This window comes from Nilaparvata lugens, chromosome 1 (assembly GCF_014356525.2).
Source record: "Nilaparvata lugens isolate BPH chromosome 1, ASM1435652v1, whole genome shotgun sequence".
Classification (NCBI taxonomy): domain Eukaryota; kingdom Metazoa; phylum Arthropoda; class Insecta; order Hemiptera; family Delphacidae; genus Nilaparvata; species Nilaparvata lugens.
The window spans coordinates 19,501,840-19,520,074 of NC_052504.1; the positions used below are offsets into that span (position 1 = coordinate 19,501,840).

Consider the following 18,235-nt stretch of genomic DNA (forward strand, 5'->3'; position numbering starts at 1 on the left):
ACCGAGACCCCTGATCGTCACAGATAGGCAGCCGCTGGCCACCTCGTCCCACTCCACTATGTTCGCTAATTCCTATTCCGGTCATTTGCTGAACAATTGCACAGCTCAATGAACTGTAATATTCTCACACCTCCAACGTGACTTGAAAGTTAGAAATTCAGGAATCTCTCCAAGTAAAGATCAAGCTTATATTGTGGTGTAACTTCTGTAAACCACATTTCATACTATCTTTTATCTAATATTTCAAGGAACTTTCAACATTTTTGTCTGTGATATCTAGAAGCATTGTTTTTGTAACAGATGTACATCCAACTCCATTGGAATAGAAGGTCTCACAGCAGTCAGTTTTATATCAATAATACCATTTAATACTTAGCTTCTTCAATATGCTGGAGGGCAATTATCATCATTTCAGAAAGAGTAAAGCGACTAATTTGATTAACAAATAATACTAGACCATCGAAGATACAGATGAAGATGAACAACTAAATTTATATGAATGTACAGAAATATATTAAGAAGCCTATTATGAAAGGTCAGAATATTTAATATTGTGAAAATTGAGTTATTGCAAAATTATAAAATGAATCTGAATATTTAATTGATATCCATGGATGGGAATGATAAGATTTATTCATGTGATCTGAACCAAACGTACTCCATACAAATAGTAGACGAGTGATTATCTTGATATCTACTACTACCTTGATCCTTCACAAACGTTTATGGGAGAGTGCTTCTTCTGAAAGATAGAGTCCATGTTCTCAGTGATTTTTACTTCAAAATTTAAGGTCAGTTATAATCTTTTCTTCGAATTCTACCGATGAGATGAAGGTGAGTAGTGGAGTCCATATCTGTCTGCAACAGAGTAGTGGTCTCTCCATGCACAGTCAACGTGTAATTAGTTTTAAAGGGTAAAATGAAATCGACAATCAGCGTAAGAGCAGAGCGTGATTGTCGGATAAAACGTTCGCGAAGTTGATTGCGGCTCATCAGTGGGGTGAATGAGGGAGGGGGGTGGCGAGTGCAGCGAGCACAGGAGCTCATTAGGTGAGAAAGGGGAATGGATGATGGAAAGGGGTCCGTCTGTGTGTCCATCTTGTGAGTTCAACAGCCTTCTGTTCTTAATCATGCTATTAATAGAACGCACAATAAAAGGACTATGTCCATTACTACCACTGTGACGCGACACAAACTTCTCTCTTTTTCCAAATTCATTATTTCTTGAGCATATTTTTCATAGCTGGAGAGAGAGAGAACAGACGCTCGCGCTCGCACTGCCGAAATTATCTCCAAGTGGAACCGTTAATATTCATCCGGCACAGAAATACCATCGCGCCGATTAAGGAAACTCTCAGAATCTCGCCCAGTTTTGCTTCATCATCTTCTCCACTCGACTACCGAAGGCCGAAAGAAAGACTCGCGCCTCACTGCCATTAGTCTAAACTACCTTTTCGCACGTAACTGCGCAGGCGCACATTGCCAGCAAGCATTCTAGTCAAAAACTATTTCTTCACCAAATGTTGTTGCAGAAGATTCCAAAAATGTTCTCGCTGGCATTTACCCTAGAATGGAATTCCGGTGATTCCATTTATAACAGGACTTCCTTTGTCATCTACTTGAAACAATTGTGATCAACAACAAAACTAATTTGGATGTACCTCATTACGTTTTTCAGGCAGATTAGTCGAAACAGAGATAGTATAGTGAGATCCTCACGACATTCATTTATATATTCAATCATTCAGAATTACACAACTTCTAGAAGAGTACCACAGGCTTACGCCCAAAACAGTTCCAAAAATAAAATAAAAATATCTCACCTATATTTTGTGATCCAATATATTTTGTTTACCTATAAAATTGAAATTTACATTCATATTATAAAAACAAATTGAAGGCTACTTCTATGTTATTGGTATTGAGTCAGTAAGAACAAAATTAATATAGTGACTAAACGATGTCAGCATTACAGAATAATTTATTGGTTCACTCAAATTCATGGAGTTTACCACATGGAAAGCATGTTTCAATTCATACTCTCATTTGCAATATTATTTATTTTTATTGTATCCGGTTCTCAAAACTCCCATCATCTATGAACGATGATTGTTAATACAATGAAGTTTCATTTATCATGAGATAGGATGCGTTCATGTAGTCTGTTCGGACTGCACTTCACTCTTTAAGCTCACAGACACTACGACTTGAAACAGAATTATTCATAGAAATTGGAACAGTAGGTCGATCCTTTATAATTCGATTTTATAACTTCTCTCAACTTCCAAATTATTCAAATACTTGCTTGTGAGAGATTACATTATAATAAAGTGATTTGTATCAGATTTGGGCGTGTGAATTTTATTTTTTTTCAATAACACAGAACCTTGTACACTGGATTATGAATAAGGTGGAACAAAATATGGAAGCTCTTCTCTTATGGTCGGTCCAGTGTTCTGTTCATTTGTTCTCTTGTTCCAATGCCTCTACTGTCTCTTGGCCTGTGAGCCTGCGGCCAGCACATTGTAGCCACAGACCTTTTGTGTTGCAATTTGTGCTATCAGATTTTTAATGGTGTCGCTTCAGTGGTTGTAACTGAATAGAAAGACTGTCCATTTTTATACTTAAAGGACTAGTATTTATGATGGAGGTAACGCTAATGAAACGTTCCTACCGACTGGACGTTTTTAAGTCTTATTCTAAAGGATTTTGATTCTTTGAAAGAGCGAGCTAACACAGAAACCATTAGGCTACTTCAACCGCATTCTCCATTCACATTCCCATTATACTCTTTTTCCAGCCGCCGCGGCCTCTCGCCTTCTTCCACGGTCTCTTACACTTTTTCAATACCCCGTCCTCTTTATAGTTATAATTTTTGTGTCACTTTTATGATTATTAAGCCACAGCCTTATAAATCATCATTATAAACAGATTTTTCTTCATCTGAAAGAGGAAAAAGCGAGCGATCTCTCCAGGTAACATCGATGGATGAATTCTTTGGATTCGTTATCAAGGTTCTCCATCCACGTAATATTCTTACTTTCTGTAACAAAGTGTTGCACTCTGTTTTGTACTCATTTCCCTCTCACAGCTTCTCTGATCTTCTTCATCCACCAGTTTTTCTTCTCTCATCTGGTTGTCCATCTGTAACGCTCGCTTTTGTTCACACTTTTTCTTACTACAAAAAGTTGTTTCCACTCCTGTTCAGAGTCGAGCTCTTTGTTAGATATCATGTTCATATCAAGTGTTCATTGTCCATGTCCGAGTACTGGATTCTATTCCTTGTAATTGTAATATTTCTTTCACACACTGCAGCCATTGGCTTGTGATGTATATGCTCAAGCCGCCTCAAGTCGTCGTTTCTGGATTATAAAAAACCTATGTTTGATAACTTAATGTAGAATTAGTAAAGATGATGATTTTGTGCTCTTTTCAAAATAAAATTACAAATTTCAAAATCTATTGCTTTAAAACATCTATATGATGATTTTGTGCTCTTTTCAAAATAAAATTACAAATTTCAAACTCTATTGCTTTAAAACCTCTATACTCTATAGATAAAATAGTTTCGGATTTTCGAGAAGCAACTCTACAGTGTACAATAAATATGTTCTGCTTGGTGATCATAATTAGGTATTTTTTCCTGGATGCTCGACTCCTCCTAACAGCTTTCATACAATCCGAATGAGACATGGGTTATAGATATACTTTCTTAGCAATTGCAATTTCTCATATAACGTTGATAGTAATTTAAACCTCCATCATACATATTATGAATGCCTTGTTAAGAATCATAAATTTAATTAAACGTGAGTTTGGATTTCAATTATAATTAGCATTTCGGTAACGGAAGTATATATTTCGTGTGTATTACAACGTAAAGACAATAAGCTCTACAGATAATGAGAGATTTTTCCAAGATACCTTGTTCTGAATTATTAGGCCTTTATGTATTACTCAAGAGGCTAGACTTAAAAAGGTAGAAGTACTGCGATAAGTGTGAGATAGATGCGTAGAACAGTTAAAAGATAATGTTGAGTGATGGTTGCGCTGCACATCCTCTTTGCTATAAGAAACACGTTCAGTTCAGAAACATGTTGCGGATGATTCTTCTTGAGAAAGATGACCGGAACTTCTCTCCGACTCTAATGACGGCTATCTTGTCTTCGGCGCTTGAAAACACTCCTTAATCTCAGAGGAGGGTTTCTGTGTTTAATATGTTAATTACGTATCTTGACACGGAGGCTGTGAGTTGATCGTGCTTTGCAACGGGAAGGGGAATCAATTATGCAACTACATTATAATTATCTTGTAGCTTTATTAAAATTTCAATCTCGTAATTGGTTAAACACGTATACGGTTCTCAACGGGTGGCTAAAATCCTGTTGGGGCCAGACACAAGATAATGCCTCTAAACTGTCTTTTTTCTCTCAAAATCTGGGTCGCCAGGTTTTGAATAATGAGAACGAGATCAATCTTCTTCAAGTTAAAACACTTTGTGTGTACCTTGTTCATTGAATAATTTCCCTACCACATAGCAGTTGTTGCTAGCTGTTGATCTGCTAAAAAATACAGAATATTTGAATTTTTTTCCTGAAAATAATTTGTTTAAGACTCAAGAGATCATGCTCTACAGTCTACAACATTCAATTTGAATGCTAAATTCTATTGGTAGAATTGAATTGAGTTTTAGATTCGTAGATCATCGAAGAACTGGCTACGTTCAAATCCTCTCAATCGAAAGAACTGCAAAATGTCAAACATGCAACTACATAATTAATAATTATAATATTGATTCATCATTTGCTGTAACACAAACTTCTATAATGATATAAATTTGAAAACATCACGTTTTGTAGAAGACCAATCTTCCTTGATTCAACTTCAAGAAAGATATCCCAGACTAAGGATCAAGTCAGTTGGCGATATTATCAGCAGAATTCCAGTTGCAAATTTTGGAGTCGATCGATCAGAAGTCGGTGATGCTGACTAGTTAAAGTTAACTCAATCTGACAATTCGTTACGCTTGAACTTATCAGCGTGCCATCTTCCATAACTTATTCGCCATCACTTATCATTCATCCTTGATTAACCTGGGAATCCTCTCTAGTAGTAAGCTACGACAAGGCACTCCTACATCTACATATTTTTTGACAAGTTGTAGAATAGATGTTTTTGTTTGTGTCTTGTTGTTTATTCCAGATCAGATCGCAATAGGAACCCACCGATCAGGAGTATTTTGATGTTGTTTCTCATTTATATCAGATTCACACGACTCTGAACTAGGATCAGGTTTTTCTACAATTCTACAACGTGAACAACTTGTAGTTTTGATTAGATTCGGTCACTGCAACCATTTTCCGGTCAGTGCTTGTGAAGAAACTTATCCGTTCTTCACGATACGAGGAATTACTTTTACTAGACATTCAGAGCCTATGATCTTGCAATATTGACAACTTGGTTTCACAATGAATGAATATCGTATTGCTCAATCGAATATGATGTAATCATTGATGAAACTCTGACATTTGATGCCTCAAATAATTATTGAAAAGTATAAGCTGAGATTAAACAGCAATTATAGAACTAATTTTTATTTTTCAGAATAAGCCTATGACGATACTTCTATGTAAAGCTTTAGACATCAGAAGTAGATAGATAATCAAAAGCCCCGCTTATAGCAATATGTTAGAAGAACTATTGTTATAGAGATTGATACATGCTTGATTGCACATGCGATTTGAGCGACAGGATTTGCCTCGAGGCTTGAGATTGCTTGTGCGTTGTGAGTTCGACAGCCTTAATCTGAATCCCAACAAAGAAAAACAAGAAAACCCGTTCGACAAAATCAAAATCCCGATGACTGAGCACAGCAACAGCCATCAGTGATTTCAATTATCTGATTTCATATTGAAAAGCGCAATCAAAGTAGGCTAGTAGCACGATGCCTTTGAAGCCAACCCTTCTAGACGGCTTTGAAACAGAATCTATTTGTTCCCCGAAAAAAACTGAGTCATCGAAGTTTTAATACGGGGTGCGTTTCATAGAGAACTCACATATTAATACAAACAAGCGCGAACAATGGCGGGATGAAGGAGGGACGACAAGTCCCCACGGAGCGTATTATTAGGACCAATACACTCGACGAGTAATTCGCTCTTTTTATCCGAAACAGTTTATGGAGAGTGAGGAGGAGAGGGGGCAAGTCTTCCCTGAAAGTGTGTCGTTTCCCGTCCACGCTAGAATTAGTAATTGCAGGGGAACGACTAGGCATTCTGTAGTGAACTGGCCCTGGCCGCCCCACGACACCCTTCTGCTCTGCCATTGGCCAATCACCCTTGGTTCCGCACTCGCCAATTTGTCGCTCTTTTTTCGTATTCGCTCGCCTTGTCCACTGTAGCTACTAGGCCTACGCCTAATCATAGACAATGCCATCTGCATTTTTTACCAACTTCATCGAATGGTGCCACACACATGTCCTTCCCCCTTCCCCCCTTGTTGTTTGTTCATTTTTATTTAATTACACGCCTTCGTGTTGCCCGAGGCAACACATGTCGCGAAAACACCTTTTCTCAGCCACTGCGATAGGGTTTTGTGAATTGCCAACTTTCTCATTAGTGACTCCCCTCCGGCCCCGAATGAATAATACGCGAGCAGCCTACCAAACAACCTTATCATTGTATTTCAAGTATGAGTAATGGTATTATCGGAACACTTTGAGGTCATCAAACACAAGAAAACAAGGCGTAAGAGAATTTTTTAGAACTTCAAAAGTTCATAAATAAATTTTATCATTTGGGAATTATCTTGCAGTTTCTATAGTATCTACTGCTTCATGATGATGTAGAGTAGTGAAGTACTAGGCCTTTATCCATTATTATTGGTTAACTCAATTAATGTTGATGGAAACGAGATCGCTCATCAGCTTGCAACCGAATATTGATAATTAACCAATGAACGATTAACCAATTCAAGAAACTTTTACGACATTTTGCAAGTATAGGATCAAGTATGGGTTCCTCAAAACTCTATTGAAACTAAGAATTATCCCATTATTTGTAACCTATAATCAGATAATTTATAAGTTTTGTGATGATTCATTATCCAGTGAAAAATTATCCTGTGATTCTAGAATCAATATCATCAGAACATTTTTCTCACCGAAATATTGAGTACAATCCCCTCCACTATCAATTGTGGAAGCTATTGAGCCGAAGAATGTGTGGAAGTGTAGTTGAGTTCTCAGCCCCATTCTCAGTAGTCACCGTGTGTCTGAATGGCCCACGGCTGTAAAAGGCTGTAGAATGCTTGCCTCATTCCAAAGCAAAGTACATTAAATTAAAACGTGCTGGTAACAGTGTACGTCGTAGAATTCCTTTTGTTTTCTCGCTAATAGCTATTCAAATTCATTTGTTCTACATTGGCCAGCAATCGTGATAAACGGGATCGCCTATTAACGAGGCCCACAGAGTGCTGTTCACATTATTTTATTCCACTGTAACCACTGTTTAATACAGTTGTAGTGCTCATTGCTACCAGTTTCTACTTGTCAGCTCCATGCTGCTAGTTCCAAGCTGCTGCTGTATCAGTGGAGTATTGGCTGCCATTACTCACTTAGCAGCCAGTCGACCGCCTGATGTTTGACCTCTCGGTCAACAAATAACTATTCGAAATTGATCGGTCAACGCCCATGTTTTATTGATTACAATTGCACTCACACTCAACGGGTTTCCATAAAATATGCGCTCATATTGTCTGAAGAATTTAGTGTATTCCAATTGGGGTAATTGACTAGAAACCTCTCTATTGATCAAGTTGATATTGCTTGGTGGATTCATCATAAATCAGTCGAAACTTCAGAGCCAAGTTCTAAGTTATAAATGAGAGAATGATGGAATAACTCCACACTGTAACTCCTAACTCCTAAAAGTTAGAATGAAAAAAGCGAAAAAATAGAATCTAAGAGCGAATCTAAATAAATAGAAGAACGCTTTTCACAGCGATGAAACAAAAACGTAAAATATATTTGAATAATAATGCTTTGCCAATTATATGAATGAAACCTAGGTCGAAAGAAAATTCGAATTCACATTATTCGTTTATTTCTTCTCAGAACAGAGAGAAAAGCATTGAAATCATACCATGAACATACTAACGATGACCATTGAATTTGAAAAACTGGTATCTTAAAAGTCGTTCGCTACACATAAATAGGAAGCTCATAAATACACACTTTCACAAAAATAATTACATGAATCTCATTTTCCTTTCAAGGGCTACTGAAATATAATATATTGAAGCACAATAAAAGTCGTCAAGTACCTTTTTTAGTTGTGTTGTGATAGACTTGGAAGCTTTTACAGTGTAAGTTATGATAGTAAGCTTTGATATTTTGTAATAATTGAAAATGAGCTTACTGTGACAAAGCTGCAAAACACAAACAATAATATTTTACAATTTAAGATGGTCAGTGTATTTCCCATCGAACTCCCATCGATGCGGGAGAAAAATTGGGCTTAGAATAAGTGCAACTGTAAAGAGTTTCGTTTCCGTCGTCGCGTCCATAAACAGTAGATACTTGTAATTTTAGTTGTAATTTTGTATTTCGCCCATTCGGTCCAAACCCCAAAACGTGTTTTGAAAATTACACGGGGACTAATTTTGAAAAGGTGCACGTCGGATAGCCAGCCCTGCCCGGAGGCAGTGATTTATTGCATCGGTTGTCCTGCAACCGTTGACCCTCCTCGGTCGCCCCCCCCCCCCACCAACGCCACCATAAGCCAGCCTCCTCGTTTGCCGTGTCTTACTAGACGCGATGATTACAGGGTAGAGCAACGGTCATCATCATTGCAATGATTATGGTGATCATCGGCTGCTGCCTCCCAAGCACAGCGCTGAGCTCAGCACACTTCTCTACGCCATTCACAACCATTCCCTGTTTTCAGCACCGAAGCTGCCTGCACTCTTAGCTCAAATCTGTCCCATTTCGATTGTCATTCATTGCTACACTTATATTCTATGGTTTTCTGATATTTTTGTTCTTTTATACTGCTAGAATAGCGTGTAGGAATATTTTGGTTTGGGTTAGGACATTGTAGCTGCAATTTGTTACTAACGTAAAATTCGTTGTATTAATTGATTGGACGCTTACATAGATATTGGATTGATTCATTGATTTCACCTTAAATAAAAACAATATAAAACTTGTAGTACCCTTTTTATTTGAAACATTTTGAAACTTTAACAACATTCCAATGACTAGTTTCGACCTACTTTGGCCATTTTCAAGTAGCCCATATAAGTGAAGTGATTTTATTATCACCTTTCCTTCACACAAATCGATTTTACTTGAGTATATGAGCATGCAAATTAAACAATTATTGTAAGGTCTTAGTTCCATGGGTAATGAAACCAAAGCATAGATTATTGAGTATTCTTGGATTATGTATTTCGTGATAGAAATTGATTTCCAACTTCTTATTCCTCTGTAATGAAATTAAGATCGATGGGCTTAGGACCCTTTCTTATTCTACTAGTTTTTTCATACTCATATTACCGATAATCATATAAATTTGTGTCCTGTTTGATACTACCCTGTAAAAGTCATTTCCGAACACCCGTAAACATACTACAAACTTCTCTACAACAGAAACGGGAGCCTATCCCTTATTAGATTACTCTCCATTGATCGTTTTTTCACAATTACTGGAGTTCAAAAGGGTATCATTGGCCTAGAAATTGAGGAAAACACAGACAAATAGATACTTAAAAAACGGGTTTGTTCAGCATTACCATATTAGAGCCATCAGCGTTCCAATGCGAACTGTTTCCGGAATCGTGCAAAGCAGTCGATTCGCTTGACTTGTAATATGTTTCATTAATTCTGGAAATGGGAATGGATGTTTGCATTTGTTATAGTATTCAAGGCAATATACAAGCAGGTGTTCGCGAATCACCAAATATTTCGTTGAACCAGGTGTATATAAACATAGAAATTAATAATTTGTAAAATTGAAGTGGTAAGGGAATTTTGAAAGATTAACCCTATTCTGAGTTGGTTTGATGTAGTATATTTCGAAAAGTGGAGAATAGTTTGTCGCTTCCAAAGGATTGAGACACATGTCAAGTTTTTAAATTATCAGATATTTAAAATTTTTTTTCTACTGACTGAGTTAAACTGTGGTCACCCAGATCAGGAAGTGACTGATGATATTCCTCTAAAAAGGCAGCAATTTAATGAAAAACGGCGTTCGGTTGTGAGGAAGTGGAAAAAAGACGTCGAAACAGTTGACAAATTGTTGCAACCGGTTGGCGAACTCGTCCGGAATACGAAAAAAGATCGAAATGACGCACACAAACGATACTGGAAGAAATCTTCTCGATTTCTCTCGATTGTTCTGCCCAAGACCCAAATACTGACCAGACGAAATATTCACTCGTGCCATTAATAAAATCAATTACCAAAAACAAGTTTGGAGTCCATTGCTGAATCTCTCAGAATGACATTTTCGCCAACTGTCAATCTTCTTCCACTGCGGACTTTTACTTGGAGCGCTTTCGTCTCTGACTAATCTGCACGCTCTTTCTTAGTTAAAGTGTTAGGAGAAGAGGTGATTGAAGAAATCGAATTGAATCAGAAATAGCCGTTGTTATCGAAAACTCTGTTGAGATAACTAAAAACTATATTGAAAATGATTGAAAAATGCATTTTAACTAATATAATACTATAGAAGAAATATCTATTTATCTTTATTGTCAGCCAAATTTCATCAGCAATTTTAGTGGCAAAATTTGATTATTTCGAATGACAGGCGAGTGAGTAGTTTTTCACTAAGTAATATAAATAAAAAATGAAATTATTACAATTAATCGTTCCTGTCAACTTGTATTTAACCGCAACCCTTGGAAATTTAAACTTGCTAACATTTTTACACCCATTTCCATAATTCTCTGCATTTGAACATTTGGTCTTCTCTGAATATGTATCTCGTTTTGGAGGAGGAGATTAATTATTAGAAGTATTATTTCCAGAAGCAAAAAGCTATTAAATAATAGTCACTGTTTGACCACCGAGTAGGCTCACAAAGTACAAGTGTAGGACAATATCTGGGACACGAACAAGAAATAATAGAATGTGATTGACAGAATCGAGAACATTGTCTCACACCTCCCGTAGGATGAACCTGGCTCTTGACAATGCACAGGAGTAATTATTGTTTAATGGAAATAGAAATGAATGAAGAAACAAAGGAACGCTTTCCGCTATGAGGCCGCACCCTATTGAACGAACGCCTTCCAAGTAAGATATTCAATCGGAACGGATGGGAAGGGGGTTTCCCTGTAAGAGTGTACAAAATAATTCCTTGTCTTATTCTTCATATTCCATAAAAAAGGGGGAAAATCAACGATAGCCTGCTGTATTAATTTGATATAAATTTTGGCAAGTCACGTAGCTAGAGGATTGTGGGAAGTGTAACCCACTTCTACACTGTATGCGCGGTATAATAATGTTAATGTGGCCCGTGTATGAGTTGGCTGTTTTTTATTTTAATCTTTCTCTTTCTCTTCTCTGCATCTCACTCATCATCTTTTCCGTCGTCCTTCTTCCTCTCGTAGGTGTTCATCGCGTCAATGAAATATTCATTATTTTACCTAAAGACTAGTTCCTTATATGTGTTTTTATACACAAAGGAACGTGGAAAGCTCCACCCCATCTTACCAAAGTTTAAGGACCTGACATGTTTTATTGTTTCTCTCCTCCTCTGTAGTGTCCTGAAACACTACAGCGGTTAAATTTCCAACCCAGGAGAGAAGTGGATGATGTTGTAAAAATATTTTTCAAAATTATTCAAAGCTGAAATATTTATGCGCCTCTGAATGAGAGAGAACTGGTGATATTGAGAATAGAGATGACAACAACAAGCATCTACTGAATCCATTCATCCGCATTCAGCTCCAAGAAATGACTCCACTATTTGGAATTTGTGATGTGGGATGGTACAAAATAATGATGGGTATTGTGAAAATTTTGCATACCTGTACAAGTCCACACTACATGGAACTCGTCTTCGTTGTAACTTATTTCTAGAATAATCATACAATAAAGATTCAATTTTGTTATTCGCATCGAAAGTTCCTAACGGTTTGCACAATCATTTCTAGTATTTTTCCACTTTCAGAATCCATTATTCTTACGATATTCGAGTTTATACAACTAATACGTCAAATAAAAAAATTCATTGTGTATTCGATAGGGGAAATATAATCGAACGAATATGGTGACCTCTTTTGAAATTTCTATAATACACTCCTATACAGACTGAATAGTTATGTTACTCATTGAGGATAATTTCTACGGCTTCTTCTCAATTCACAATTTACTTTCAAATTACAGCCTTCGTCTATTGAAACAATTCCTCGGAATTGGGTAAACGATAATCGGTAATAGATTATTCATTCATTGGTTATTCTTCACGTAGCAAGTTTTGGAGTTGTTGAGAGATGGTAAATAATCGGATATTAACATAAGTCGGAGCCGAGGGCTCACCGATTACGGGTCTACATTGACAAACACCTGCTGTATGTATATTTTTTTATTTATGATCTTCAAAGTATTCGGTTTACATTGCTGATAGCTATTCAGAGGAAATAACCTTTTTATCGATCTTTTCCAGGCCATGTACTAGTGTATATTAAAAATTCATTCGGCTTTAAACGGTGTGTCAGTCGAAATAAATTACTGAAATTGAAGTGTGCGTTGGTGTAGCCTATTCGAGTATGCCTGTGTACTGGAACATTTAAAGTGGCTTTTTTGGGTTTGTTGTATAATTTATTTTCTCTAGTTGGACTCGAGCATATTGCCTTGTATGTTTCCAAGAGTGTCACAATTGTTCATTCAGACTTATTTGGAGATAATTTACTACCCTGAAGCATTCATTGCAGCTTGAATCAGCTTTCTAGTTCACCGCACAGCCCAATGTGTTCATGTCTCGTAAAATGTTTTGTCCCCTCAGTCTTTATTAGCTTTGGAGTTGTTCTCCAATTTCTCAAGAATATCCATCAATGTTATCGTCAACATTCTGAATATAAAACTGATGGGAGTTCATATACAGTAAAATTTCATGAATATATCTGAGATCACATAGAAAAAACAGGGTGTTTTTACCTTGGATAATAATTGTCAGGTTGATTGTGTTGTCCCCTGAAACTTTTTCACAATACATTCTATAAGTTTATAGCCCACTTAGGCTTTTGATGGTGTTACCAACAGTTACTGAATGAAGTAACTAGAGTGTCACCTAAAAAGAATTTGTTGATTCCTAATTAATGATTTTTTTCTCATTTTTTGAGAATTTAGGTTATAAGGGATCGTTAAATCTGGATCAGCCACTAAACGTTATAATTTCTTCAGTTCAAAATAATGGAGAATGATTGAATTGGATTGAATGGTTCAAACATTTCTATTTCTGATTAATGAAGTTTCTCATATGTTATAATTTCAGGTTATAAGAAATTTATAAGAAATCATGAAATTTGGACTAGCCACTGATCATAATAATTTTGTGTTTAAAAAGTAGAGAATAATTTTGTCCTCTCAAGGATTAGAGGTTTTCCTGAAACATGAATAATCATAGAAAACCGTAAGATGCTCCCTGCTCCTTTACTGCACCTCAGTTCTTGATTTGGTATATCATGATTGTTGTTATTGTTTTGCATTTATTAATTTGTATAATAGTATTCCAGTATTGTATCTTGTGTGTATGAATAATTGGATAGATTGGAAATTTTAAAAATGGGTGCAAATTCTTGAACTTGTGCTTGTGTTGTTGCAGATGGTGAACATGGCAGAGGCTGAAACGGGGGCGGCAATGTTCGTCCAGCAGCACCGACTTCACGCGAACGGCATGATTGGCAGTGGATCCGACCTGACCTCCGACTCGGAGCCCGACGACAGTCCTCCGACTCTGCTCTACCAGCAACAGCAGCAGCAGCAGTTCGGCGGCAAACGCAACAAGCGCAAGAACTTCATGCCGCGCAACATCGCCTACTCGGAGGAGGCGGACGAAGGGGAGTCGAGAGATGGCAGTCCGTTGGACCTGAGCGGAGCCGACTGCGGAATGCCGCCCGGCGGAAAACGATTCCGGAAAACGCTGCTGAGTGTGAGCACAGAGCTGCAAGCACCGCCAAACTCCAGACGCAGTCCTGAACCAACACCAGGCGCCACCCCCGCCCCCATGGACCTCAGCTGCGGCCGCTCTTCGCCCGCCCAGTCCGACTCTGAGTCGGATGCGTCCGAGTCGTCCGACGCCACCCGACCGCTGCCCGCCAGTCTGGCCGCCCAGCAGTACCTGCTGCATCACGCATTCCTCGCTCAGCCCGCTGACGCCGCCTCCGATCTCCGCGACTTCGCTCACAGAACTGTCAAGGAGCTGCTCGAGATCTACGACCTCAACAGTCCTGAGGTGGCCGAGTCCATCACCAACAACATACCCATGTCCAACTTCAACTCTGGTGAGACTCATCTCAATATATTCTTGCTTATGAAGCCTACAAAATTCCACATTGCAGCATAGAATATATATATATATATATATATATATATATATATATATATATATATATATTTCCAGTATAATAACCATTTATCTCTTTATTCCCTCCATGATTACAGAGAATGAGATGCCAGATTCTATTGAATATTGTCAGGCTCCCAATACATCCCAAAAAAAATAGTTTGAAATCATTGCTTATGAAGCCTACAATCTTCTAGATTACAGCATAGAATAACCATCTCTCTCCATTACCAGTGTAATAACCATAAATTATCTCTTTGTCTCCAACATGATTACAGCAAATAAGAAGCCAGGTTCTATTGATTATTGTCAGGCTTCCATAAAAAATATACTTGGAATTATGTACTCGTTACTCCCATGATAAAAGTAAATTCGTATGGCTTTTGTTGGTGGAGAGTCCCTTGCGAGACCGCCTGAATATATAATTTAAGCCGTCAATGGGCCTTACGACTGTCATACTTCAGCCGGGACCGACAGTTTAACGTGTCCATCCGATAACACTATGCCATGAAAAGGAACAACTATATTAATTCGGTTCGATTTGTATCCTTTTCTAATTCAATAATATAATATAATTTGTCGTAGTTTTAACCTAAACAGTATTGCATCATGCAAGCACAAATAATAGAAATTGCCAACAACTTTTTCATGGGAAAATTCCACAGCATCACGCACAACACAACTACTGTAAAATATTGAATTAGTTTCATTTTCTAATCATAGATCTACTTAATTTTTTATTCAGTCAACATTATACTAAGAGTTATCAAAATCAGGAGTTTTTGGGGAATAGATATGAAATCTCCATCTATGTACAGCACAAGGAATGGAATAAGAGCACCTCAAGTAATTGAAATTGTCAGAATAAATAGCCAATACGTAGTATGGAATCGTGATGTTGAGATTAGAAGTAGAATTGATGGTGAACGTGTAGTCATCTACAAGTCATCTACAAGATCTGCTTGTATCTCTTGGCGTTTTTGATGGATCGATTACTCACTTGTCAGCCAATTTTTCGTTGTGGGAATTATTGATGACGGCAAATACCAAAGAAAAGTGCCAAGTCATACATAACTTGGATAGATCCATCAGAAGCAGGAATGTGCAGGACGCAGATTTGGCGGGCATTTTTGTGGGGAAAAGGTCACAGGACGGCAAATCTCATCATCCCACACGGCTGTTTATTTTCTCTGTCTGTGTGAGTGGGGGGGGGGAGTGCAGGTGATGGACAGACGCGTCTAGCGTTCATTTTTACTGGCCGCAAAATTCTCAAGACGATTCCCCATTCGACTCCGGCCAGAAAAAAACGATGGGCCGTTTTAATGGTTCGAAAAGTCGAAACACGGCCGAAGTAATGGCCCATTTACGACTACTCGGCGGCCAGACCCATAAAGAGCGTATCGCGTCCGGACAAGACGACATCGTCTCTCTCTCTCCAGCATTTCTCTTTGTTTCAATAATAAAATGCCCTTATTGCTAATTATGCTCGAAAACCGAGAGTTGGACTCTCCTTTGTTAGGTGCCCGGAAAACGCGCTGCCCGCGACTCTGTCAACCCACCCCCCCCCCCCACCTAACCACTGCACCCATCACCCGTACGCTAATCCCCCTCAACGATGTCATCAATCAAGATTATGACGCGCAAAGCCATCATGGCACCACAGAAGTTCTCAGTCTCCGTATATCCCCTCATTGTGTTGAATCAACAGCCATTAGGAAACTCTTGAACTACGGATTTTCTTTCGTTCCGTGATTTTAAAAACCATTACGAGTGAGTTTTAATTCTCGTTTAGTCTGCACAATCGTAGCAGAATACTAGAAGAAAATACAGAATATTATGAGAAAAACAAAACACATGGAAAACAAAAATTTATATCGACTACTTCCAAGTGACTCTCCAATAATTTGAGTTACTCTTCAGTCACTTGAGTAACACTTTAATTGGAGAACAATATGGAATTGTCCACCCCCTTGTATATCAAAATGTGAAATGCATACATTCTTACTAAATTGAAGAAAAGTTGATAATGGCCGATTTAAAATATACTAAGCCCCAACGCGTGATTTTTGACGCGTTCAAGGAACAAGAAGTTGATCGAGATCATGGCATTTATTCCTATTATGAACATTGAAGTTTTTTTCTAATTTGGAATACATGTAACACCCAATAGAATCACATGGACGCTTTTTGTTCCATACTTACGCAGATAGATCTTCAAGCATACTAACCAACTACAAGATAGTCATTTTTTGAATAATATTGATGAATGGATCCAACTCTCCATTGACAATATTTCAAGCCAGTATGTTAGTGATGGTAGGTTAAGTAGGCAACTACTAAGCAGCGGTCTTTGCTCTTGTGAGAGTACTTAGTGCTTGGTGTCGACAACCGTTACTGGACAAAAACGACGACAAACAAAAAGAGATTCGTAGGAAAACAAAACAAAATGCCGGATCCGGCAACAAAAAGCGACGGGCAGATGCTCCATACCTTCCTCCCACCCTGAAGTCGGAACGGACGAGTAAAATATTGCGCAATTTCGTTTCGAAAGTAAACATTTCGAATGACGCGTTTGACATGCCAGATGTTCGGCAGATGCACTGAGTGCAAAGACAAGTGCTCATGAGCTCCTCTTTTAGCTCGAACTCCAGCTCTCACAGACTTGCTGCAATACTGGAAAGTTGCAGTTACAGGGTCTCATGATACAATAATAGGTGTAGTGACTAGGAAGACGACAAAGCTCGTTTTATTACTTGTAACCTCCAGTTTCAAAGCGCTCCTCCACTTCAATATCATAGTGAGTTCTATCATAAATAGATCAGACACCATTATAACGTCCCCCGCAATGGATGATTGCAATTCCATAAGCTACCACCATTACTTCTTGTACTTCTTGTAGGTTGTAAGCCGATTTAAAATAGAATCTGTTGCCCCCTATCCAATTGACATTCTTGTTGGTAAGCACACACATAATCCAGAATACTGGAGAAGGGTTTATATTATAGAGAAAAAAGGATCAACTACCACGGTGAGATTTCTTTTAATACTGTACTGCATTAAATATTAATCTAATACTGTATTACAGAGGATTCTCATGTTTTCCCAATACAGTACCTTCTTACTTCAACGCTATGTAAGTGGTAGCAGTTTTATAAAGAAATATATCACAATAATATGTGGGCAGAGTAGAGTAATATTTTCTTTCTCCCATACTTTTCTCTGTTAATAAACATCCAGTACAACGAGCTAAGAAAACCTCGCCATTCCAAGGAACTGCACATCATATTATTTTGGATTACAGCAACTTTTTTCACTTTAATGCAATCAGATTCATAGCAGGCTCTCCGCCTTTCCAATCTACTTACTGACCAAATATGCAAACCATGCATTTTTTCTTCGATTTCTCTCAGCATCTGGCCACGGCCACGGTATGAGTGATTTTATTACTGCGGGAAAACGTCGGCTGTTCCGTTCATTTAAGTTCCATAATAACCATAAAATATTAAAATCTCAGCGAAACGGGCAAGACTACGGTTCCTTTCTTTTCGGAGGGAGAATTATTTTTTGGCTTCACATTCAGGCTGTCTGGGATACTCTCTTTCTGCTTCAATTCAACTTTCAAGATCACTGTAATAGCATTCCAATTCCTAAAGAGTGCATCT

General features: G+C 37.9%; 1 protein-coding gene across 2 annotated transcripts in view; it reads left to right on the plus strand.

Annotated features, from left to right (window-relative positions):
- LOC111055279 (zinc finger protein castor homolog 1) overlaps nucleotides 1-18,235 on the plus strand; it is a 137,079-nt gene that overhangs the window by 62,958 nt on the left and 55,886 nt on the right. For both annotated transcript variants that reach the window (XM_039421153.1, XM_039421161.1), the window contains exon 2: nucleotides 13,833-14,511. In XM_039421153.1, coding sequence (XP_039277087.1) covers nucleotides 13,833-14,511 — 679 coding nt within the window. The remainder of the gene's footprint in view (nucleotides 1-13,832; nucleotides 14,512-18,235) is intronic.